Consider the following 25,332-nt stretch of genomic DNA (forward strand, 5'->3'; position numbering starts at 1 on the left):
TATAACATTAGACCCAGCTTTAACCACCGCTTATCAGTGGGAGCTGGTAGCCTAATGGATTAGGCGTCCGCCTAGAGTTCGAAGGTCGTGGGTTCGATTCCCATGCCGCACATTCCCTTGCTTTTTTTCAAGTTGGGTTGTGTGCCGGTCGGGAATTGTGTTTATTTGTTGTCATGTTTAATTGTAACACTTTGGGTTGGTTAAACTGTTCACTCTTTCTTATACCATTATACTCGGACTGATCGCTCAAGAACGATTAACCACAAAAATCCACTAGTGGTCACTGGACATTTGCGATTTGTCTTTCTTGCGCCATGTGAGATGTAATCATAGTCTGAACTGAGTATAGTTTGTTAACTTAGAAAAAAGGTCCTACTCGTCGGACTAATCCTGTGTGCGAGATTATATGGTCATGTCTTTCATAGGGGGTGTATGTATAGGGTCCACAACTTATAAGTTCCCCCTAATACTTTAAAATAAGTCCAAAAATATTTGATGAATCGTAAAAATGTATGTATAGCCCTATTTGTTTTACACATGTGGACCAATTTATAGCGTCACACGTCATTGCGTTCAGTCACAATGGTTAATTGTGTAAGAAAAGAGACCGTTTTAAAAGTTGCACCGGAGTCCATAGCAGTCGGGTTTTGTTTAACAAACACATGAATAGACCTGTCCTACATGTACTGTATTGTTTGAGAGCTAATTCCTATGGACTCAGATGCAACTTTTAACACTGTTTAAAACAGTCTCCTTTTTAACATAATGAACCATTGTGACTGAACGCAGTGACGCTATAATTTGGTCCATATGTGTAAAACAAATAAGGCTACCAATACATTTTTACACATTTTCATTTCGTCAAATATTTTTCGATTTATTTAAAAAAGTATTTAGGGGGGAATTTATAAGTTGTGGACCCTATATTTCAGCTGGAAAAGCCCATTTGCAAGATGTTTCACCTGGTTGTATCTACTGCATAAACTACACACAAAATAAGGAATAAAATTACAACAGATTTCAAATTATCTGGGTTTTATTCAAAATACATTTATACTGAAAGACGCATACATATTTCTCAAGGTTATTGGGTTATAACTACTAATACATGGTTTTGAGTTAAAGGCACAATATAGGATTTTGATAACATTTAATAGTGTTGATAATGTTTGGATGAAGAAAAACAATACAACAAAAATATTGGCAAATTGATGGGTAATATCAGACACAAATTTCACAATTTTTTGTGAAAAATTGAATGTTCCTTTTAAAAATCCTTTTAATATTGCAAAAGACAACAGTTTGCAAACTTTTTTGTAATAGGGGGCCAAGCATATATTGCAGGTAAATTAGAATCGTGATTAGAAATGCATTGGAACCATGTTCCAAAATGGTTCCAAAAAACACCTGATTACAGTGTTGCAAGTCGAATACCTTTATATATTAAGTGACCTGATAACAAAGTCCTTAAAACATGGACTAAAATCAGAATTGGTTGCCAACAACGTTCCACTGTACATTGTCAAATTGCATTAGTGTTGTGGTCAATATATTTTTTTTTCTCATGTCGATATGTCAGAATAATAACAATCCTGATGTCGACATAAATTTGGTATGAGTAGAGCTGGGTACTGGGTGTCATTCAAATTTGTTCACGTTAATAACAAAATAAATGAAAGTCATCATAATTTGGCAAAATATTAAAAGCTATGGACTAGCATTTGATGCATGCAATAATATCCCCACTCATTTGGGCGATCATTAGCAGTAATATAATAAAATATGTGAAACTACTACGCAGCACTGCAGCAGGTTTGTTGGCACTTCTTAGCTATTTTATGTTGACATCTCTTAATTTACGTCAGGATATTCCTTATGTTGACAACAGCACTGAATATGTGGATTTAGGGTTTCTCTACCGGAGTCAATTTGTGCCAAAATTCCTTCCCACAATGCAATAGGCGCATTGCATAACAAAGGAGATGGATTAACCTCCGAACTGTATCTATTGTTATGCAATACGCTTGTTGCATTGTGGGGAGGAATTTCGGCACAAATTGACTTCCGCTAGAGAAACCCTGAATCCGGGTATTGCATACATAATAGGGATGGGGTTAACATCATTTCGATAGGGTTACTGGTAAATACATAATTATATAATATTATAATTTCTAAAATAAGGTATGATTTTGCTTTAGGTGTAAAACATATATATACATATTGTACAGTCACCCTGTTATAGTTCTCCTTCCCCAACAAAATATTTACGCCAGGTTTATATGTATAATAAGGGACAAAGTTAACCAAAGTGGTTTATATAACCTGACAAATTAGTTTTTATTGGGCTATTTCAGTTCAATTCTATTCACCCCCTATGGAAGACATGACCTTTAATAATCTCCCACACATGTGAAGTGTAGATTTCAAATGGTCACCGTATCATTCAGGTAACCCATTTGAAATTCACACTCCGTGTGGAAGATTAAGGACAAGTCTTCCACAGAGGGTGTATATGGATCTCAATTTTGTACAAACCAAGGTATGATAAAAAAACACGTCTGCATTAACAGAAGTTTACTTAAAGATTCCTAATAATTATGTCATTGCATAAAATAAGGCACTTATGTTTTACGAGTCCAATTTGGAGGAAAGCCTCTGCTTACAAAATGAGTGCCCCCCCAAACTAAACATGTTTGTGTCAAAAACCTTCAGTACGTATTACATGTCACAGTAAACTTCACTTTGATCACTTTTATCTAGCTTAATTAACAATCACATGATGCTGAATCTTGAGAAAGAAATGGTACAAGGGGCCCAACTACATTGTACATACACCAAATTACCCGTTTTGGAGAAAAGAAAAACAATTTTGAATTGAGAGAAAGTGGTCCATTTTGAATAAAATGTGATCCGAACATATGCTTTTAGGTTTTCTTACAATTTCTATGCGGATATGTAATTTGTCATATCAACATTCATATCAAAAAATCATTAAAACTTTCTTTCCTCCAAATTTGATTTAAATTGTGCCCACCCTGGATGACATTGTTGGGTTCCTATTTGTGACAAAATCGACAAGAATGAGTCTAATGATGACACTTCAATTTTGATCTTACTTTTTTTTTTATTCATTCACACTTTAAGGTAGTGATTCTGTAATTTAAAAAACTTGGAAGTATGTATTTTGCCTGTTTTTTTATCAATAACTCAAAATCAGTATGAGCAACAATAGACTCATTTCGCTTGATCATGTCACATTTCATTTCCTTCTCCAGAATTTTCCCCATAAAAAATTTCAATGAAAATTATTTTCAAAAAATCCCATCATACTTTGAGGCTTCCTACCGGGCACTACGAGCAGCACACTCAACTTGTGATGAGCACCATTATGCTCTACATTTCTGATCATTTACAGATTTTGTGATGTCATTATTACAAGTTACAAATAACAAGTCATCATGATACATAATATGAAATCTTGAGTAGATTATTCACCCACTCAACAATACCCCCCCCAAATGCCAACCTGAGGAAGAGGTCTGCTTTTTTTTCCACAAAGGTTCTGTTGAATTTTTGGGAAAAACATTGAAATCATTCCGTTTGAAGGAACAATTTTAAACAGTTTATGTTTTAGCCCCCACCCTCCAACAAAATATATCCTGGCCTACTACAGGCCTGGGCTGGTGACTTGCAAATCTTGATTTCTACAAAACTACATGTAGAAGTTGATTGATTTCCAAATGATTACATAATAATGTTAATTACTACTGCTAAACTATACAATTGTATGCAGGTCTCCATACAATATAACTTGGTACTTATGTGCTTAATTTCAGTGCTCTTACAGTAATATAATTTTAACCCAAAGCTGCAAGTATTTGAAGAGTTCAGATGTAAACAGCGATATACCCCATTAAAATCATGAAAATACAATGCAGCCTTTGGATATATAATTATTGCATTTTGCATCTGAACTCTTATGAAAAGAACACAATCATTAGTAAGTTTTTTCAAGCAAAACAGTAGACTTTTAAAGACAACTTAAGGAACAAACCAAAAGGTTTTTTTTGAAGATATCCTATAAATGAAAATGAAACATATATGTGAAAAGGTGTTGAAAATTCCCACCTGAAAAATCAACTTGACTTTTTGACTCCCTCCCCCAACAAAAGACTTTCATTCATAACTTTTAGTTTGTTCCCTTAAATGCAAAGCTTGAAAAGACCCAGTGTAAAAATATTTTACAAATAATAGGACAATGTATTCCTCACAAAATTGTTATTCCTAATCAGTTATTTCTGTTTTCACATTTGGAACCACAGGCTCCATCATATCTGATTCTTGTGTAGCCTTATTATCAGTACCAAGTGACATGTCAGGGTAATCCTTTTCATCAGCAGTGAATGAATTGTCAGCAAACTTATCATAAAAGCCAGTACTGTAATTGTTTACTCTCTCATTTAATTTCTCTGCCTCATATTCATCAGGGTGTGAACGTTGTATATGTTTACGCATAGAGTTTCTCAGAGAATATAATCTGCCACAGTATGGACATGACAGGTGGCTGCTGGCATGGACTCTCAGAGCTTCTTTGGTTTTGAAAATCATGGAGCAAGCTGGACAGGGAAACAAGATATCTACAGGTGCATCAGGAACTGGGTTTGTTGGGTCTGTATCAGGGTTATCCATTGATATATTGGAAATGTTTGATTTGGATGCATAGGTACTTGCAACTGGACTGGTTAGAATTATGTTATCTCCCTTGGATAAACTTTGTCTTCTTTCTTCTTCTTCAGCTGGATGTGAACGTTTTATGTGTCTTCGTAAAGAATCAATAAGTTTGTAGTATTTACCACAGTGCGGGCATGCTGGGTGTGTTTGGGTATGATTATGCAGAAGGTCTTGCGTTTCAAATATCTCTGGGCAGGCAGTACATGGGAAGAGCTCATCTTCAGCAGGGTTTTCTTGATCAATGTTATCCAATTCATATGGACCTTGCTTCAAATAAGCCTGCTGTTCTGGACTGACCATATTTTCTGCTTGGGATAATCTCTGCCTTCTTTCTTCTTCTTCTACTGGGTGTGAGCGTTTTATGTGCTTTCGTAAGGAATCAATTAGTTTGTACCGTCTACCGCAATGCGGACACTCTGGGTGTGTCTCTGCATGTTCGTCCAGAAGGTCTTGCGTTTTAAATACACGCAAGCAAGCAGTACAAGGAAAGAACTCTTTCTCCTCCGTCTTTTCTTGATGGCTGTTGGTGACATCTAATCCATCTGGAAGTTGTTTAAAATCTGCTAAAACCATGTCGCTATCTTTCAATGGTCCATTCTCTTGTTCCTTTGATTCCTTTTCACCGCTTCTTTTTTCTAAACCCCACATCTTGGGAAAATCAGCCTGACTTTGTTCAACAGCATCCATCTTTGCTTTCAGTTTGATTTCCTCTCTTTCTTCATATTCCAATGGATGAGAACGTTGAACATGTTTTTTCAAAGAATCTTTGAGACGGGTACATTTTACCACAATGTGGACATGCTGGATGAGTTTGTGCATGGCTTTCATACAATTCATCATTGTCAAATTGGATAAAGCAAACATAACAGAGATTTTTCATCACCATGTCGCTATCTTTCAATGGTCCATTCTCTTGTTCCTTTGATTCCTTTTCACCGCTTCTTTTTTCTAAACCCCACATCTTGGGAAAATCAGCCTGACTTTGTTCAATCTCCATTGCATTTCTTTTCTGTTTTTCTGCCAGCATTGCATTATATTCATCAGGATGTGAGCGCTTGATATGTTTTCTTAGAGAGTCTCGTAGAGTGTACAGTTTGCCGCAGATATGACAAGCTAAATGGCTTTGGATATGGAGATCTAAAGCTTCCTGGCTTTCAAACACTATCATGCAAGCAGAGCATGGAAACACATTACTACATGCAAATTGTGCAAGACGTGCATCACCATGACTACCACCCGACTCCATATTGCAATCGGCAGCATCGTTGGTATCGTCTGCATTTTCACTTTCTAAATTTTGGCCGGAAGTTGTGGCTTCTGTTTGTTCCTGATAAATGTACTTATCCATGGCAACACTTGAAAGATCCACCCTGTGTTGATTAGCTTCAAAAGACATTTCACCAGATAAGTCACTTGATTTGCTGTAGCTTTCTGAATCATCCATTACATCAGGGTTAGCATCATTCCATATAAATCTTGCATCTGAATCCATTCCTTTGCTCTCATTATGGACATCTGCATGTTTACGGTAAATATGTTTTCTCAATGATTCACGCAGTGCATACATTTGACCACAATACTCGCATTTGTGATGACTTTTCTCATGTTCATCCAGATCTGCAGGAGTCTTAAAGGCTTGATCACAAGCAGAACAAATCGGTTGCTTCCCTATTGTGGAATTTTTAAGTAGTACCCTTGTCGGCAGTCCATCAGCTTCAAATTCAATTGAATGCGTCCGTCGTATGTGTTTACGTAATGAGTCTCTCAGACAGTATTGCTTGGAACAGTAAGGACATGCAGCACATTTGCTTAGATGTTTAGCTTTAAGATCTTCATCCTCAAATTCATGATTGCATGAGATGGTGGATGTTAGCTCTCCTAAATCGGTTACTGAATTTGATTCACTCACATTGTTATCAGCATCCAGATCGTTGTCTTTGTTATTTATGCTGTGTTGCTGATTCCCCATGTGTTCTTGATAATGATCAGGTGCGACATTGGACAGATATGTTCCACTAAATGTAGAAGTCCTCAGGTGCGGTTTCTTGTCACCATTTGATATTCCATCCAGCATCTCCTGATAGTAAACAGGATGTGTACGCTTTGATGTGGTGTCGTGAAAGAATCTGTAAGTGTATATTGCTTCTGGCAAATTAGACAGGTAGGGTGGCTTGCAGCATGGATGTCAAGCTCATCTTCATCTTCAAATTTGACACCACAGGTAGAGCAAGACAGATTATGATGTTGATGATTCACTTGTGGTTTCTTGTCAATACTCAATATTTGATCAGTGATGCTTTCTTGAAAATCCTCAATCTTACAATCCTCTTGGTGATGTGATGGTGACTGTCCAATCCCTACACCCATTTCTGATGATGCATCATGTCTTGAGTTGATCTTATTATTATTCACATTCTTGTAGCTTTTAACATGTCTTTTCTCCCAGTACTCTGTGGGATGTGAGGATTGGATGTGCTTTCTCAAAGAATCTTTAATGTTGTATTGCTTGGGGCAATAAGGACATGACAGGTGTATCTTCCCATGGATATCCAATTCTTCTTGGCTTGGGAAGGACACATTACAGGTGACACATCCGTAAGTGCCAATTTGGTCAGATTGTGCACTCTGTGTATTATGTTCTTTTTCAGCAAATGCTCCCTTCTTGGAGGATAATTTAGTACCTTCTTTCTGGTTGTTTCTTCTATCCAGCATCTCCTGATGGTAAACTGGATGTGAACGCTTGATGTGGTGTCGTAAAGAATCTCTAAGAGTATATTGCTTTTGGCAAATTGGACAGGTTGGGTGGCTTGCAGCATGGGTGCCAAGTTCTATTTCATCTTCAAATTTTACACCACAGGTAGGGCAAGAAAAATTAAGCTTAAGAAGCTTCTGATTATTCTGAATGATTGAATTCTTGTTGTGTTCAGAGTGAGATGATACATCCTCACAATCTTCTGATGCATTTCCTTCATTTGGAGGGGAGCTGTCAATCATTTCATGCGAGTTGTAATCTGAGCTGTCTTTTGTTGGGTCTTGTACTTGAGATGACTTGTCTTCTTGAGAGGAATTGACCTCTTCAGTATGTTCTTGCTCACTTTGAGTAAACTTGACACTCTTTGGGAGTCCTTCTTTTTGGAAGAAGTCAGATTCACCAGTCAACAAATTGACTGATAAATTACCACCAGTAGTTTCAACAGTCTCCGTTTTAGAATCTGTATCATTATTCATATGGCAGCTCTTTATGTGTATTCTCAAGGAGTCTCTAAGTCTGTAATATCGGTCACAGAAAGGACACTTCTTTAACTTTGCTATGTGGGGATATGGTGCCGTACCTGAAACTTGTGTTGATGTTGCTGAAGATCTCTGTTGATTACCTCTGTTGCTATCGGGTTCAACATCCGCTACCAGCATACAAGAATTTGGCCTTTGAAAAAGTCTACGGATCTCCAGTTCTGCTCTGGTATTCCTTTCGTCTTTCAGTTTCATATGATGTACATTTTTCACATGTTTTCTCAAAGAATCTCTGAGATGATACTGCAAGTTACAAATCGGACACACTAATATCACCTTGTGATGTCGGCTTTGCATGTGACGTAGCAACGCTTGTCTACTGGTGAAACTCAGGGAACACTTCCTACAAAAATGAAACAACCTATTGATACTATTAGCTAATGACCCATTGGTGTCCGTTACTTTTAATGAACCAGGTGTGCTGTTCCCTAATGGCACACAACCAGAGGCGTTTGACCCTGTAAACTCCACACCTGCTGTGAACATTTGTGGATCATCAGTCCCACCATCATCAACTAATTGTCTGTGAGTTTCTTTGATATGTTTCATTAGTGAATCTCTTCGATGATATTGCTTATCACAAAACTCACAGTTTTCCAAGATCCCACTGTGCGTACGCAGGTGCTGGTTGTAATTATGTCGATAGCGAAACTGTGAATTACACATTTGACATCTGTATGGTTTTTCTCCCGAGTGAATTCTCCAATGCTGTTTCAGACTTTCCTTTGATGTGAAGTATTTATCACACATAACACAATGATGTGTTTCACCGGAATGGTCTCGCTTAATATGCTTTCTTAATGAGTCAGCAAGTCTGTACTGTTTACCACAAAAGCTACACTGGTGGATCTTTATTGTGTGTTTTAGACCTATGTGCCTTATTAAGGAATCTCTCAATGGAAACTTTTGACCACAGTCTGCACACTGATGAGGCTGTGAACGAACAACACCTTTTGAGCATTTCTTAAAGTACGGACGATGTAACCTTTTAAAATGAAATCCACTTTTGGTCTTGTTTCTCTGAAGATAGCGATTTAAAGTAGTCGGTTGTAACTTGATTTGAGGTACTTCTTTAGATGAAGCACCAATATCTTCCTCCTTTCTTTCTGATGACAGGGGCTCAATATGACAAATATCAAATTCAGTCTCTGCAGCAGACTTCATCTTTGTCACAGAATCAAAATGTGATGCAGGTGGCAGACCTGGTATTACACTAGTACATCGTTGAGGAGTCTGTTGCTTTCTTCTCCTCTTCCCGCTTGATGTTTCCGGCACTGCCATCATCATCTCATTATCATATTCGCTTTGAGAGGAGGCAATACTTACATTATCTATAGCATTGTTTTGTGAAATAGAAAATGTTTCGCTTTGACTTTCTTGATCTTTGTTGATTCCCCTCAGAGATGTGGAATTCTCTCCTGTGCCATCTACATCCGGGTCAGTAGTTGCATCCATGTTTGATGTTTTATTGCAGCACCATATTCTAGTAGTGTTTCTCTGTTCAAATAGAATGATTCAGACAAGATGATTACATCCTTGCTGCTGTGGAGAGAAAAAAGACAAAAAATGATGATTGAACTTAGTAATAGTATGAAACTATTGATTAAAGATTGAGATGCTTTGAATGATAGTTTACAAATACTAAACATCTACCAAAAAGTAATTATCCCCTTTATTAAGAGATAATAACTCAAATTTATTAAATCTGAAATAGCAAAAGGAAACCCAGTTTTATTTTGCAAATTTTGATGCCTCATTTGTCTTAATAGCCCAAAATTTGTTGCCATGGTGACCCTTTGAATGAAAAAGATGCCTGGTCGTCAATGGTCACCGCGGGCCATCCCTGACAAGTCATGTAGAGAATGTAATGGTACACTGACTTGAGTTAGCTTTTTAGTGCAACTTTTTGATGCATATATTTTGGGTTTTGTCTCGTAATAAAGGGGGTAAACATTTGGTAGATGTTTACATGGTATGAAGGGAAATAGAAGAAACTATTTTTCCCATGGTACTGGAGCCTACCACCCCGAACCCGAAGGGTAAGGGGTGGTAGGCTTGTAGCCAGTACCAAGTGTTTTGAGCTTCGAGTGCAATCGGACAACAAAGCACTTCTTTCTGTGGATGCTGCCGTACGGAGAACCATAGTAAAATATAATATGCCAAGTCCTACCTTCGCGGATCGAATAACACGCTTACAAAAGGGAGTACAAACTTTTGTTTCTAAGGATGATGATGCCATGATGGGGGTGGGGGAACTATTGACTGGTAAGATAGGTCATACTGGGGATAAGTTAAATCTGCTTGGGTTGTGTCAAGTTGCGATTGACCAATGAATTGGTGCCATTCTCTCTTAAATATGTTCGAGGTGTATTCATCATCATCATCATCATCGTTTGGTGATCGCAAAGTCTTTGTCAATGTAATTTGAGTACCCTCCCTCACCCCCCAAGTAATGCCCCTAGAGGCCACTCATATAAGGCTAATGAAAGTCAATGCCCAGTTTATTTATTTTATACCATTTCATTATTGCATCTGTTACAGGTGTAAACCAATAACTACCCATGTATACATGTGATAAATCACAGTTTGTAGTTTACAGATGTAGTTTACAACCACATGAAGGTGATTAATTAAAAGTTTCACAGTATTTTGTATGCACGGATGAGATATCAGTGCAGATCAAAAGTGCGGAACAGAGAATTGAGTAGGTATTCATTATTAACCATATACCATGCTCCTACTGCAAAGATAATCCCTGAAAATCAACAGAAAGAGATTTATGATATATATTTTAAACCACAATTATTTATTTTTATGTTAAAGTTTGTTACAAATAATGAAATATTTTACCATCAAATTGTTTTGAGCGGAGTAGGGTAACGGGAAACTGGGAATCGACTTTCATGGAAAATTAATGAGGTGTCACTTGTGTTGGAATAGATAATGTAACAACTGTCAGGAAAGTTTTCTGGTCACTTTAAGCCAAACTAATGAGGTAAAATGAAAGAAAATTTACTTGCTATATTTGCCGCTTCTGTGGTGTTCTATAGGGGATTTAAAGGCATAATTATGACTTTAATTCAAACTTACTCCATTGTCTTAAATTTGGCAGAATCCAATTAGCTGTAAGTTGGGACAAATATTGACCTCACTCATTTTAAAAGATTGACTTTTAGATCAATTTTGATCTAGATGTTTTCAGGCCTACCTGTCACTGTCAGTAATGTCAATGGATTATACAACCATTCTCAACCAATAGGATAGATCTCAGGAACAGTCTTCAAAACTATGCACAACTTGTTATCTTCTTATACCTACATGTGAAAAGAAAAAGTATGGTACACAGTGTAAATTTGTTAAATTGCTAATTAACCCATTTTTTTTCTTCAAAAATTTACAAATTGTGCACAAAAAGGTCCCAAGCAGTGTGAGTTGGGACAATTGTACTATGTTTTGACTACATAATAATGCATCAGAAATTGCCTTTTTACAGACATTTCGAGTTGATTTTACCAAAATTCAGACTTTTTAACAGAAATTGACTATATAAATAATATTGATCTCATCAGGAATTTTAATGGGACAGGTTATGCATTTTTGCAATTGCTTGTCTAAAAGTGCCCATCCACTTACTTTTGAGATTGCCCATCCAAAAGATGGGTGGACACACATGGAATGTTCCAATATCTGTGGTGGACATGTCGGTCTCTGACTATAACACCTTGCGCTAAATGACATTTATTTAAGACCACACTGGTCCCATGTTGCCAAATTATATTTTGCTCTAAAGTTTATATATATTCTAAATTTCTACATTATAAAAAAAGATTTCTATCAATTGCCCTTTCGACTGACCCTAAAATCTGAAAAAATAGGATCATAGTTTTTGTTTGTTTTTCATACTTGAATTTTCTTAATACACAAAAATGTTGTATGAAAATAGTGATAGGCTATAAAATGTTGATATTTCAGATAACTATCATCCTTGAGCAAGAATATATTACACAGTCAAGAATAGGATCTGTCGCCTGTTGGGAGCCCGCACAGTCATAGTCTCCCAAAACATCAAAAGTGTTGATGGCTAATGAAATGCAATGATTTAATAGTTTCCCCATCACATTTTTTTCAGTGAAATATGAGGTTATGATTTCATTATTCCTTATTTTGGAACAATATTAATTGTCAAAACTTTCATTTACATGGCTATTACCTATATATTGTTGATGTAAGACCATCTCAAAACAGGTATTAATGCTTAGATCATCATTACAGACATTTTGCAACAGATTGAGAAAAGATTTGAATTAGTTTTTATTAAAATAAAAAGAAATTCGCAATTTTTGTAAAAACTAGAAACATGATGAGGTAATCCTTAAATTTCCATTATTTACCACATCCTCTACCCCTAATAATAATATGATCAGCAGGGGATGTCAGACATTTTGAGAGTTTCAATTTTGATTATTTCAATCTCAATTTTCAGATAATTGACTTATAATCAACCAGAAATCGGGGAATCATAGGCCAAATAAGAAAATAAACATGTTTCACATGACCTACCGCTTTTTTTTTTTTGAGGTTTCTTCAATTTCAATTTTTTGAAATTCAGTAAAAATAACTTTTCAAAAAATATGTCTGTGAAGTTGAGGTGCTTTCAATTTAGCCTTGCTAATACCGGTATGGTAAATAAGAAACACTTTTAGAAGGTTTTGTGATCATTAGAGGGGGCTTACCCCTCTCAGAAAGTTCTATAAAATAAAAAAGACCTCCTTTTTCCACACATAAAAAAATACTGGTACGCTAGGGTGATTCACAAAAAATGAAATTGGTATTTTTCAACGGGACACCCCCTCATTTTGTTCATTTTGGTAATAAAATTATACCTGCAAAATATGAAAAAAATTCAAAAAAAGTTTAGGGGGGTGCTACCGGTCAATGAACTTTCGTACACAAAGTCAATGGGATTTTTTGTCAAAAATTTCAAACGCTTATTTCAGGGCCTAAAAAGTCTACCAGGCTTGCAAAACTGAAGTAAATGTTCAATGATATACCTAACTTTGTGAAAACATGGGTTTTTACCAAATTAAAGTTCATAGTTGACTGTAATAATAAAAAATGTTTCAAAAGTGACAGAGGGAGTGTAGCTCAAGAAAAGAATACCCTGGTATATCCCCTGGAATCCCACCAGGCACCCCAAATTGATACCTTATTGAACTGAACTGTTGATAAAAAAAGATTAAAATTCTTCACATATTAGTTTACCCCAATGGTGATACCAGCTTTTGAAATCTTATGTAATAGTAACTATCAAAATCCATACATCTGTATCAGGGGTGGTCATTATGGCCATACCTGATGAAGATTTGTATTGTTTGAATTGAATGACCACAGGAAGGATTAGATTCACCATGGTTGAAAAGAAATGTATATAAATTGGGGTCACAACATTGGATAGTGGCTAGTTCAACACTACACCTTGTGCAAGGTACTGAATAGCCAAGTACCATAATATTTTGGCTGTTCCAGCAACTGCCTTGCCCCAAATGTAACAGTTTTCACAAAAATGCAATTTTCTGGAAAGCGGGTTAACATTTTTACAATTTTCTTTAGCATTTATTTTAAGGACATTACTCACACTATGATCAAATATTTTTGGCACAATCAGGGAAAATTAACATGGCTTTTTTTTTGTTGTAAAGAAAATGGCTCATAAATCCCATTGACTTTGTGTACAAAAGTTCATTGACCGGTAGCACCCCTAAACTTTTTTGAATTTTTTCATATTTTGCAGGTATGATTTTATTATCAAAATGAACAAAATGAGGGGGTGTCCCGTTGAAAAATACCAATTTCATTTTTTGTGAATCACCCTACTGGTACGCTAAAGCATCTCTGGGGTATTTGTACCGATTTTTGCAATAAAAAGTAGAAAATAAAAAGGCCCCTCTTCCTCCTTTTTTTTTGTTGAAAACCCGGATGTGAAACATGTTTTTTATTTTACTTGGCCTTAAGGGGGTACTACACCCCTGCCCAATTTTGTGCCTATTTTTGCATTTTTCTCCAAAATTATAGAGCACTGGTGACAAGTAAGATATGTATATTTAGGGGCAAGGACTACAACTGCTACACTGGAAATGTTTATTTCAGCACAGACAACAGTTGTGGAGTTACAGTCAAAAATGAGGGAAAACCAATATTTGATCATCAATAACTACTTGCCTTGAGTTGCTGAATTTTCAGTGCAGTAGTTGTAGTCCTTGCATATACATATCTTACTTGTCACCAATGCGCTATAATTTTTGAGAAAAACGCAAAAATAACAAGTCTATGTGGTGAACTAGATGCACCCGGTTCCAATCTGAAAAAGTCCACTTTTTTCTGTCAAATTGAAAAATCAGCACTTTTTTGAAGTTTACTTTTCATGTTTTATAGGTTCCCATGATCATGATTGCCACACACCCCCCTGCCACCAACCTTCTTCACAATCTCCCACTCCTGACACCAACCTCACTTCCCACTCCTGCCACCAAAACATCAGTAGGCCTAAATCGTGTACATGATAGTGATGATGATGTTTATCATGTTTATATGGTCATGTGGTGCAGGGACAAACAAATTAAATATTAATTCATTTATCCTGTTTTAGGCCTACATGCATTTAGATTTTAATAGTCATCATGTGAATAGTCATGAATACTGTTACTGTTTAGTAGCCTGCACCAATTTCCCAGCACGATGACTTTTAGTTGTATAAAGTACGTGTTTATACCACTACTTCCTTGTTTCTGCAGTACATGTATATTGCACAACGTACATGTACATACATGTTTCACACTGGAAATACGCACACATCCTGCTGTTCTTTTACTGTCCCATTTCTTCTCATTTTGTCCACTTACTCAGTGTGTCCGCGATCAGGAACATCAGCAATCGTGTGTCCTTCTTGTACCATGAAATCAAACCACACAGTTTCGCATTTGTGGTATAAAATGGCTCATTTCAGCCGAGGACACGCCTAGAATGTATGTCCTTTGTCTAGACACTGCCAGTCGACGACAGACAGACACACAGCACAAGTCCGCTGTCGTCGGCGGCTCAGCGAGGAAAGACGTAAACATTAGCGATGGGCAAATCGATGTATAAACTTCTTCTTCATGCACTGCACTGTTTTTGCTCTGTGTCGATAGCTGTCAATGTGGGTTTTCTTTTAATATCAATGCCCCTGGGTGGTGAATTATCGGGGGGGGGGGATCATTTTTTGACAGTTTATTGGAAAGTTTAATGGAAACATTGATGCAGGAATGGACAGTTGTAAATCATGTAAATGTTAATGAGTTACAGTAATGATTTTCTTCTTAAGAAAATCTAGCTTTGAAATGAAATTTAGACACAGAAAAAGTAATAAAAAAACCATTATGAAATTATAAACTAAAAACTAATAATTTTTTTTTTAAAGGACCGACCCAGGCGGCGAGTGGCATGATAGAGCCGGCAACTTCAAGGTGAAACCGCCCGGCCGTATGGCATTTTCCATATTTAGAGTGTGGGGTTCATTATCGAACCCCAACGGTTTTAGCTTGTATTTGTATTATTTATTAACATATGCCTATTTTTTTGTGATATTTCAAGCGTTTTAAAATTTCAAAATAATCCCATTCAATTACACGGTTGACGATGGAAATTTACTGAATCATTAAGAATGCATTGCGCGCTGGACCGACCCTGATTTTGGCCAATTTTGGGTCGGCCGGGGCAGAACCCGGGGGGCAAGCAAACACATTTTCTTTGGCCTATAGACCAGTTTGCAAATTCAGATCTCCAAAATTTGGCATGCGCAACGCAGAAGGATTTTAATGAAGAGAATAAGCTGGAATAGCAGTCAGAGGCCAAAGGCAGACCCTGGGGGGGGCATAGTACAGGCATGACATATGGCGCTCCAATGGGTAGATTTTCCACGAAAAATCCTTGGACATGGTCAATGTTTTGAAGAAAAAATCCTTAGACATGGGTGATGGGTCTCCCCTTGTTCAACTAGCTTCCCTGCAGTTTTAAGACTCATGAGACCGCAGGCTAAGAAAATACCAGAGAAAATCTCTGAAAAATACATAGGCCTAGTACACATTTTTGTAAGTTGTCCCTCCGGTTGTCACGGCCCATTTCGAATTCCAAGTCGAGCCAGGAAGGTCCAACTAAAAGACTTGTCAATACCAAATGAAAACTGGCAGTTTCGGCCAGAAATCCGGGCAGAAAACTTCTGGCTTTGAAAATGATGTTATTGATCCATCTACTAGTAATTGGAGCGGGAAACTTGACCGAAAGGTTCTTGGCGAAACTGTCACAGCAGAAAAACATAAGTTTTTAAATTAAGTTTTTCATTTAAAAGATAAGAGTAGCTAGGAGTATTTCGTGATCCTAGCATCCTCTTTTTATGACATTTTTCAGTAGATATCCACGAAAAAAGCTCAGTTTTTCCCAAAATTTCAGAGGTTTCCAGTGAAATTAAAAATCTCAACTTTTTTTGAAAAAAGTTGGGGATGATGCTGTGGATCACGAAATGCCCTTTTAATGAACAAAATAGGTAATTAATTAACAAACCTGATGAACCGCTTCAATCTTGTAGTTGTAAATGGCTGACTTGTTTGGGTACATTGCGCATCCCTATATCAATAACTGCCATCGATATCGGATTTCGATAGTGATGTGAGAAAAACTTCAAAAAGTTGGCCGTCCAATTGCGGAGGGAGGGATTGACTCCTCCCGGAGGAAAGGAGTCAATTTTTTTAAATTGTCCCCCTTTTTGGATAATGACAAAAACAAAAGCAAATTTTACAAAACACCTGCAAAAAGCGCCTATAGGAGAAGTAAATTGTATGTAGATTGGGCAAGTAAAAATAAAACAACAATAAAAGGGCCAACCAATAAGAATAATCGAAGAATGATATGTGGTCGAAAAGGCCTATTCACTTTCTTTCATACTTAAAATATTATAATGTTCGCATTTTCTTCATGGGAAAAATATTTTGGGAAAGAGTAATAAGTAGTGCCATATTTCCTATCTTGGACCACTAGCCTGTGTTGTTTTTTTCTCTCTCTTTTTTTAGACTCTAAAAAGTAGAAAAAATGGAACATTATACCTGAGACCATAATTTTATTAATGATTATAATGCATAATTCCGAACCTCCTTTAAATTTCCAAAATTTAGTGCCCTCCCCAATATAATCTAGATAAATCCCGTAGGTATTATTGCAGCGGGTGGATGACGAAAACACACTTCAAAACAAAAAAGGATTATAAATAATTATCCCGTCTAAAAAGCTCTAAAAATTGAAGTTTAGCATGAAAGATCGTCCAGCAGAAAAATAGTTCAGAATCAGAAATCCCCGGAGAGTTCATTTTGGACATTTCGGTGAGTTTTCATTCATTTAATTGCATTTCTAAGCCTTTTCAAGTAAGATTGGAAACCGAATTCCAGTTATTTTCAGAACTTGGAAATCCAGACATTTCTTTTATTGACAAATTACTCTATAGGAGTGTGTGCACTTATTTTCTGGAATAGGCCTATAGCCCATTGAGGCCAAGTTACTAGTCACGGTCTGCAGTTAGTTTGAATTGAGTTATAAAATCTACCGAATTGAGATGGCATGATTTTGACATAAAATTGTAGGTCAAAGTTACGCCCCTACTGTATATGTATATGCTAGTGTTTCATCTACTGAATAGGCCGGTGATATACGTTACCGTCTACTGAAGATAGCAGAAGATAGCATTGTGAATTGTTAACTGAACATAACAATCAAATAAGTTGCAGGTCAAAGTTGCTAGCTACTACATTATAGAAAGCATGAGCTGAATGTTTCATCATTGTGAATGTTTTTCGTTTGCTGAAGATATATAGCATACTATCATACAGTTGAAGGTAAGCGTTGCTATCTTTATACACTCTGAGAAAAAAAAGGTGCAACTTAGAACATTTTTTGTCTCATGTACAGCAGCACCCTAGGCAATGATAAGTTCTATAAAGAATCTTAAAAGGCCATTTCGTGATCCACAGCATCACCCCCCCACTTTTCTCAAAAAAAGTTGAGATTTTTTATATCACTGGAAACCTATGGCTATATACATAATGTTTATGTACAAAAAATTCTTGCAGATTAATTCATTCAGCAAAGATATCGTGAAATTTCGTTCTGGTATACCAGAACGAAATTACAACACATTGTCTATGGAGAAGTGTAATACACATAATCATGCATAACTCGCAAACGCAAAATCGAAATCAACTGAAATTTTGGGAATAAGCTTTTTTCGTGGATATCTACTGAAAAATGTCATAAAAAGAGGAAGCTAGGATCACGAAATACTCCTTTAACAATTCTATAAAGAACGTTCAACAGTTCTATAAAGAACGTTACCCTTAAAGATGTTAGGCATAAGAACGGTCTAATTCATTTATCAGGGACTCATCACAAAGTTAAGAAAAGTGGAAAGTAGTGCTAATCCGTTTTGGTTTTAAAAATTTATTTTCTTGACTATTACCATTACACCCCTTGATAAACTTGTGACTAATTTTGCATTTTTCTCAAAAAATAACTACACCATGCCCATGGTAACTAAAGTTACCAGTGCAAGGAATCCAATTACTTCACTGAAATGTCAGTGATTCAAGACAAGTGGTTGATTATAATTTATTGTGAAAGGGACGCAAGGGTGGTCGCTGGCAGACCCATTTTTTTTTTTGTTCAATGGCCGAGCGGTTTTGCCAAATTAATTGGAGCAGCGCCACCCCTCCTTTTAGGGTAAAATATAAAGTAGCGAAAACTGGTTTCTAAAAGCGCAGATTTATGCGAACAGAAATACTGCCACCATCAGGGTAAGTTGGTGTGGCAGAACACACCGAGGTATCCGTCAAAGGAATCCTGGTCAGGCTTAAAAACACAATAAACAATGAATATTATTAATTTGTTAACAAGTTTTATTAAAGTTCTTACACTACAAAATGCATCTTACTCTACTACATGAATAACAGTTATGTCACTAATGGCTTACCATACCTGACTGAAAGAAATGATTTGATTTTACAATAGTTACAATGCACAGCTGTTTAATTAAACAATTAGCAACAGTGTGTTTTTATCTGCTGTTATGACGCAAATGGCTTGCCATACTTTGTATTATGACCCAAATGGCCTGCCATACCTTGTTATGATTAAACGCATTACATCATTTTACATAAAGCTTCACAATTTACATAAACAAAGAATACTTTTTTTTATGGTTCATCAAAGCATCCTACACAATGACAAGTAATACATGGTACTTTTTTTAGGATTCATCAAAACACCTGACACAAGTAAATACATAAACAAAGGTCAATGCACTATTAACTTCATGCACAAACTATTTAAAATGCCAAACCTCCAACAATTTATTTTTACCTTACTCCTATACTCAATATGGCTTCACTACAACTGTACTTCTCGCTTCCCCATATTCTCGCTTGAAACCCTTGTTTGAAACTTCATCACCTTCTTTCCTTTAATAATTTTACCCGCAACACCTGGGCCTAAACTATTTTAATGGTCTCACCCGAAAGTTGGCAAAAATACATGGGTCGAACCATGTTTAATGTCACACCTGAAATTAATTAAAACACGTAGGTTGAATCATTTTAATGGTCACATGACCCGACAGTTTGCGAACACATGAATCAAACCATTTTCACTTATTAAATCCGCACCCATGATAACTGTTTTAATCCACAATCCCATGCAATATATTTACATTACGACTCTTTCACGTACATGTAAAATCTTTTAATACCACACAATCAATTACGACTCTAACACTGTACACAATGTTAACTCGCAATTTGAGCGCCTCAAACCTTCGCGTCTCTAAACTCTCACTAAAGCTCTCTCACAACTCGCCTAATCTGCATCTCCTTAATGCATAAATCACAAAAGCGCAATTACCAACATCAATATTACATCTTACAATTATTACACAAAAATGACGTTATGAATGCACACTGTAAGCATTATCTTTGAAACCATATTACGCCTACACACTGAACATGTTTAGCGAATGTCCTCATGGAAATCTATGTTGCGCACCACCTTCGGGAGTTGATGCTGGGAACCACATCAACACATTCTGCACCACTGCGCAGATTTCCACTTGAAAGACAATCTTTTAATATAAAAACAAGCTTTTTATACACACTTATACAATATTTCAACAATGGCTGCATCATTCACCACATTTTTAATAATCTATTTTTGTCACACACCAATCATCAATTTCAATGCTAATTTAGTCAACAATGGCTTGCCATAACCAAGTTATAAATACACAATCGTATTTACCAGTGTTTTGCCAAAGTACACAACATGGTTTCTTACTTGTACAAAAGTTATTTACAAAGCATGGATACACATTTTTATCAAAACATTTTTATAGGCCTACAAATCTTGGATCAAATGGTGCACTATGTAATTTTACACAAAGCATTTAGCCTAAATCAAAATGTGAATACGCAATCAGCATGCACAAATTTGGTAAATTATGCAACTACATGTTATTTAAAGTCACACATTATTTCAACCTGGCCTACCTTTACGCAAAGTGCACAAAATCTGAACCATGCTCACAATCGCAATTATGACGCTTTTGGCGCACCATACTTTTACTACAAAATGTCAATCAACATGATGAAATAGCTTCAAATATTTATTTACACAAAGTTTGACTTTCTGTACACAAAATGTCATGTCAATTTGCAATCATCTGTGCTGCTTGTTCTACAAAACACAATATTTTAACCCAATTTACTTTCCACAAGGTTTTGTCCCAATCCCTGCCAAACAATGACCTGAACTTGAACTCTGACCCAATTTCAGATATTTTGACTCTCAAAACAATGTTCAAAACAAATACAACCCAAAACATTGCTCAAAACACATCCCAATTTGGCAAACATTTGTTTTACTCATCCCCCCACAAGAAGCACAAATTGTTTGTTTACATTTAAATATGCATATCAAAATAATAAACTCACATTAAAAATATACACACAATGTCCATGATGTCGTCGCATGTCGATCATGCTTGTCTGCCGTTGTCGCGAGTGCACTTTCGAAGAAATTAATAAATCCGACATTTTGCTGGCCAGCTTTTTTAACTGCGAAATGTCCATTGCAGAAATACATGCGATGCAAGAAAATATGTCGACTTCGCTAAATCACTTGAAAATATCATGTCCATTTTGTGCGTCATGAGCCGCCAAAACTCCATTGAAGATGTAACTCCAATCTAGGCGATAATATCCACTCAAATAATGCGAATCTTTCCCCATTTCTCAGCATACTACGAAGTGAATGTCGTCACAATTAAAACTCGTCAACTTGGTAAATTTTGTATAATCGTCCATTCGCTGCTGTCCATTTACTTGGTCTTTTCCAATTCCACACGAAAATATTGCCAGTAATTTCCATCTCTTCTAAACTCGTCTTTCTTTCAGAAAAGCACACAAAGGTAAATATATCTGTCCAAACTGTCCCCATCCTGGTCGTCCTCCACTCCCCTGTCCATCATGTCACACGGTCTGCCCACGTCGTCGTCTTGGTCGTCCTGCATCAGTCCCCTGGTCCAGTCTGACAAGTTTCTCAAACCGCGCACCTGAAAATCCTGATCAGCTGACTTTCCGAACCAATCAGCGTCCGCGATTGTAAATCTTCACAAAGGCAATACCGCTTCCGGATTAACGTCGTCTATACGCGCTGAATACCATGGAGAACTTTACAATAACAACTTAAGTGTGGTACAAAAAATACCTTGATGTGGCCGCAAAACACGTGATTATTTGGCTTGCAAAATAGTGGAAAAACACGCTATTTATAGAGGGGAAATCCCGTTACATTATGTTAAGAAATAATGTAGGCCTACATTCTAGCGGTACCTCTTTTCTTATAATAAATAATGTACCGCTTGTCTTGAGTCACTGAAATTCCAGTGTAGTAACTGGATTCCTTGCCCCTATAATATAACTTTTGTTTATACCATGCAGTGTGTTATTATTTTTTGAGAAAAATGCAAAAATAGTCACAAATTTATCAAGGGCAAAGCGTACATTGAAATAAAGTTGCAGGTCTCCATATCGTATATAAACCAGGAAGCTGAGTAATTCATCTACTGAATAGCATTCAACTTCAATGGAGATCATGCATTCAAATGAGTTGCAGCCTTGCAGGTATAAGTTATCTATTTTTCTGAAGACAGTGAGACCAAGTTGGTGTCTACTGAACTAAATTGTAAATTACGTATCTAGTGATATCATATCATTGTCATTTAGGTTACCATCTTCTGAAGATAGCATTGAAATAAAGTTGCAGGTCGGTGCGGTCTAATGCAGATGAGTTGAATGCGTCACTATTTACTAAAGATAGTAATAATTGCCATATATTTACACGGTTTTGCCCCAAGTATACCCAGAGAAGATGTAATAAAGAGGAGGTTGAACAAGCTATCCTCAAACAAAATATGTGTGAGACCGCTCATTCAAAGTAAATGATGAATCACCCTATTTAGCTGCTTTACAATAGAATACCACAATGGGGTTTGAACCCGGGATGGGTGTGATACACAAGTTGCAGCTAACTGCTTTTAGGGATAGGTCAGTGTGTGCATGTCATCATGCCATGCACACCATGCATGCAGACCCTGTCATCTTGTCAGATTTCGGATAAAATATGACTGAAGTTCCATGGCAAATTATAATTTTTGCTGCTTGTTGCCACTTTCAGCCTCTATTATTTATGATAAAGAACGTTTTCAATTATCAGAATATCTTTATTAGGTTTGCAGGAAATGACAGGAAAATACATAAAATAATAAAATAGAAATGATCAACAATCGTCACCTCTCTAAAAAATCCTAAAAATTTCTTCTTTAGAAATGTATATATTTACAAAAAAGGGCGGATTTGGGGGGAAATTTTACAGCACTCGATTTCTTTCTTGTATTATCCACATGTGGTATTCCATCCAAGCAGCAGGTCCTTAACACACGCGTTTCATACTTTTCAACAAATTCTCTATAGAAACATTGGAAATAATTCCAATTCTGAAGTGAAAATCGGTCAACCATGGGCGGTCACACACATAACATCATAGGATATTTCAAGTGGATGTTTAACTACTTGAGAATAAAGGACTATGAATAGATGCGACAGGATTACCTACGGGATTATCTCAAGGATATAATTCTGTTGACCCTCCTCTTTATTACATCTTCTCTGGTATACCCTAATCCCGCAGGTAGTAAATTTAACTAAAGTGACATAGTCTCCATAAAAGCTTCCACGGAATATAGAACAGAAATGGCAAAGACGCCATGGAAACTCCTACAGAAATAGCTAAGTCGCCACGAGAGTGATCACGTGTATGAGGGCGGTATAACAAGTCCATTTTATTTTACGCCGTGGTGACTTTGTCATTTTTGTAAAAGTAGACACGGTAGTCTATTGACCCAGTCGCTTAAAACGTATTAAAATCGTATACTGGTTGCTCATTATAGTCTTCAACATTCAAGAAAATTATGTGTTATTAAAAAAAATTGTCTGAAGATAAGCCGGGCCTGAAGATAAATAGTAACACATAATTGACAAAAATTGTTAAGTTAATTCATGTAGGCCTATAAACTGAAGGGACTTAATGTGTTAATATTGGCAACATTTTTCACTTTGAAAGGGATACACTCTTATTTGAGTAGATATGAAGCGAACAATATATATTATATTCACAATCGAATTTTATCCTCCTGTCGTTTACATTGCACACAATATAAATGATAGGCCTATACTTAATTATAATTATCCTCATGCTTTGTCTTTTTGACGAATCGGTTAGTGCTATAATACGCCTAATAGGCCTACGTAAGATGCGTGATATATAGCATGACAAGACTATAAACCGACTCAGTATAAAGTAGGGCCATAATGGCCTATATAATATTGAAATAGGCTTAAGAAATTGGACAACAACGTTTGTATGGTGTTTTTGTGGAGCCATCAGACACACCAAATTGCATTCTGAATACGAAGAATATCCTTATGATCAAATCATTTAGATTTTTTGGGTGGGTGTAGTTCTATCCTGGCAAGAAGAAGTTTATGTTCGTTAAGTCGTCCGACCCCGGGGTAGGTCAAGTGACTAAAAACTGTCATTATGGGTATTAAAACTAGGTCGCACGGTGCTCAATCTCGGTGGGTGGGTGTAGTTCTGTACTGGCAAGAAGAAGTTTATGTTCACTAAGTCACCTGACCCCGGGCCACCTCCCAGTGGTCATCTCAGGTCAAATTACTAAAAGTGTCGTGTGGATATGAAACTTGGTAGGTACAGTCAACATTTAAAGCCACATTTTTGGAAGGTCACCCAGGGGTCATCTGAGGTCAAATTAATAAAAACTGTCGTATGGGCATGGAACTTGGTGGGTAGGCCCTACAGTCAACATTTAGAGCCAAATTTCTGGAAGGTCATTTTGGGGTCACCAGGGGTCTCTGAGGTCAAATTAGTAAAACTGTCATATTGGGCATGAAACTTAGTGGGTACAGTCACCATCAGCCAGGTAATCGCGCCCGGCCGAGAACCGCCAAATATGGCTATTAAACCGCTTTGTAGGCCTAATGATTAATATTATCATACCGCATGCAGTTGATGATAGCACCGTATTATCATGACTATGACTATGTCTCCCAGATTTCTGATGGTATAATATGATAAGTTTGTGGAGCAAGACGGGTGGGGATGATGTCAGTGACTATACGAAGTGCCCTTTAAGATTGGCTATTAACTTGACACCAAAAGACCTATAAATCATATAGTGAACTTAGACTATAGAGTGGTAGGCCTATACCGCAATTGCAATTGAACACTTAAAATGCATGCTGTGACGTGAACACTGCTGGGTCTAGGGCCTATACACTCGCATATTATAGCCTAATTTTCTATTATTAAAAAGCATGATAGTACATACCATGTCATACATAATTAAAACTGGCTATATCCCAGCAAACACAAAACGTTTTCGACATCATTCGCAAAAGGTTATAAAAGGTTGTCAGAAAACGTTTAAATGTCGGGTTATATAAATGGTATATTAAGAGTATAAAACGTTTTCATAACCTTATAAAACATTTTTTGATAATCTACTGCTCAGCAAACAAAAATGTTTTACAAAAAAAACGTTTAAATGTCGGGTTATATCAAGGGTATAAAAACGTTTTAATAACATTCCAAAAACATTCTTGAAAA

General features: G+C 36.6%; 1 protein-coding gene across 3 annotated transcripts; it reads right to left on the bottom strand.

The window, feature by feature from the left end:
- Positions 1–6,762: 6,762 nt before the first annotated feature.
- Positions 6,763–15,113, bottom strand: LOC140157761 (uncharacterized). 3 transcript variants are annotated; one of them, XM_072181010.1, is made up of 3 exons: positions 14,922–15,113; positions 11,231–11,336; positions 6,763–9,564 (listed from the first exon to the last, which is right to left on the bottom strand). In XM_072181010.1, the coding sequence occupies exon 3, from the start codon at positions 9,475–9,477 to the stop codon at positions 6,763–6,765; it is 2,715 nt and encodes a 904-aa protein (XP_072037111.1). In that variant the 5' UTR covers positions 9,478–9,564; positions 11,231–11,336; positions 14,922–15,113. The 3 variants fall into 3 exon arrangements, with proteins under 3 accessions (XP_072037111.1, XP_072037117.1, XP_072037123.1); XM_072181016.1 differs by having other exon boundaries at positions 14,871–15,113; XM_072181022.1 differs by lacking the exon at positions 11,231–11,336.
- Positions 15,114–25,332: the final 10,219 nt, after the last annotated feature.

The sequence above is a fragment of the Amphiura filiformis genome, chromosome 1 (genome assembly GCF_039555335.1).
Source record: "Amphiura filiformis chromosome 1, Afil_fr2py, whole genome shotgun sequence".
NCBI lineage: Eukaryota > Metazoa > Echinodermata > Ophiuroidea > Amphilepidida > Amphiuridae > Amphiura > Amphiura filiformis.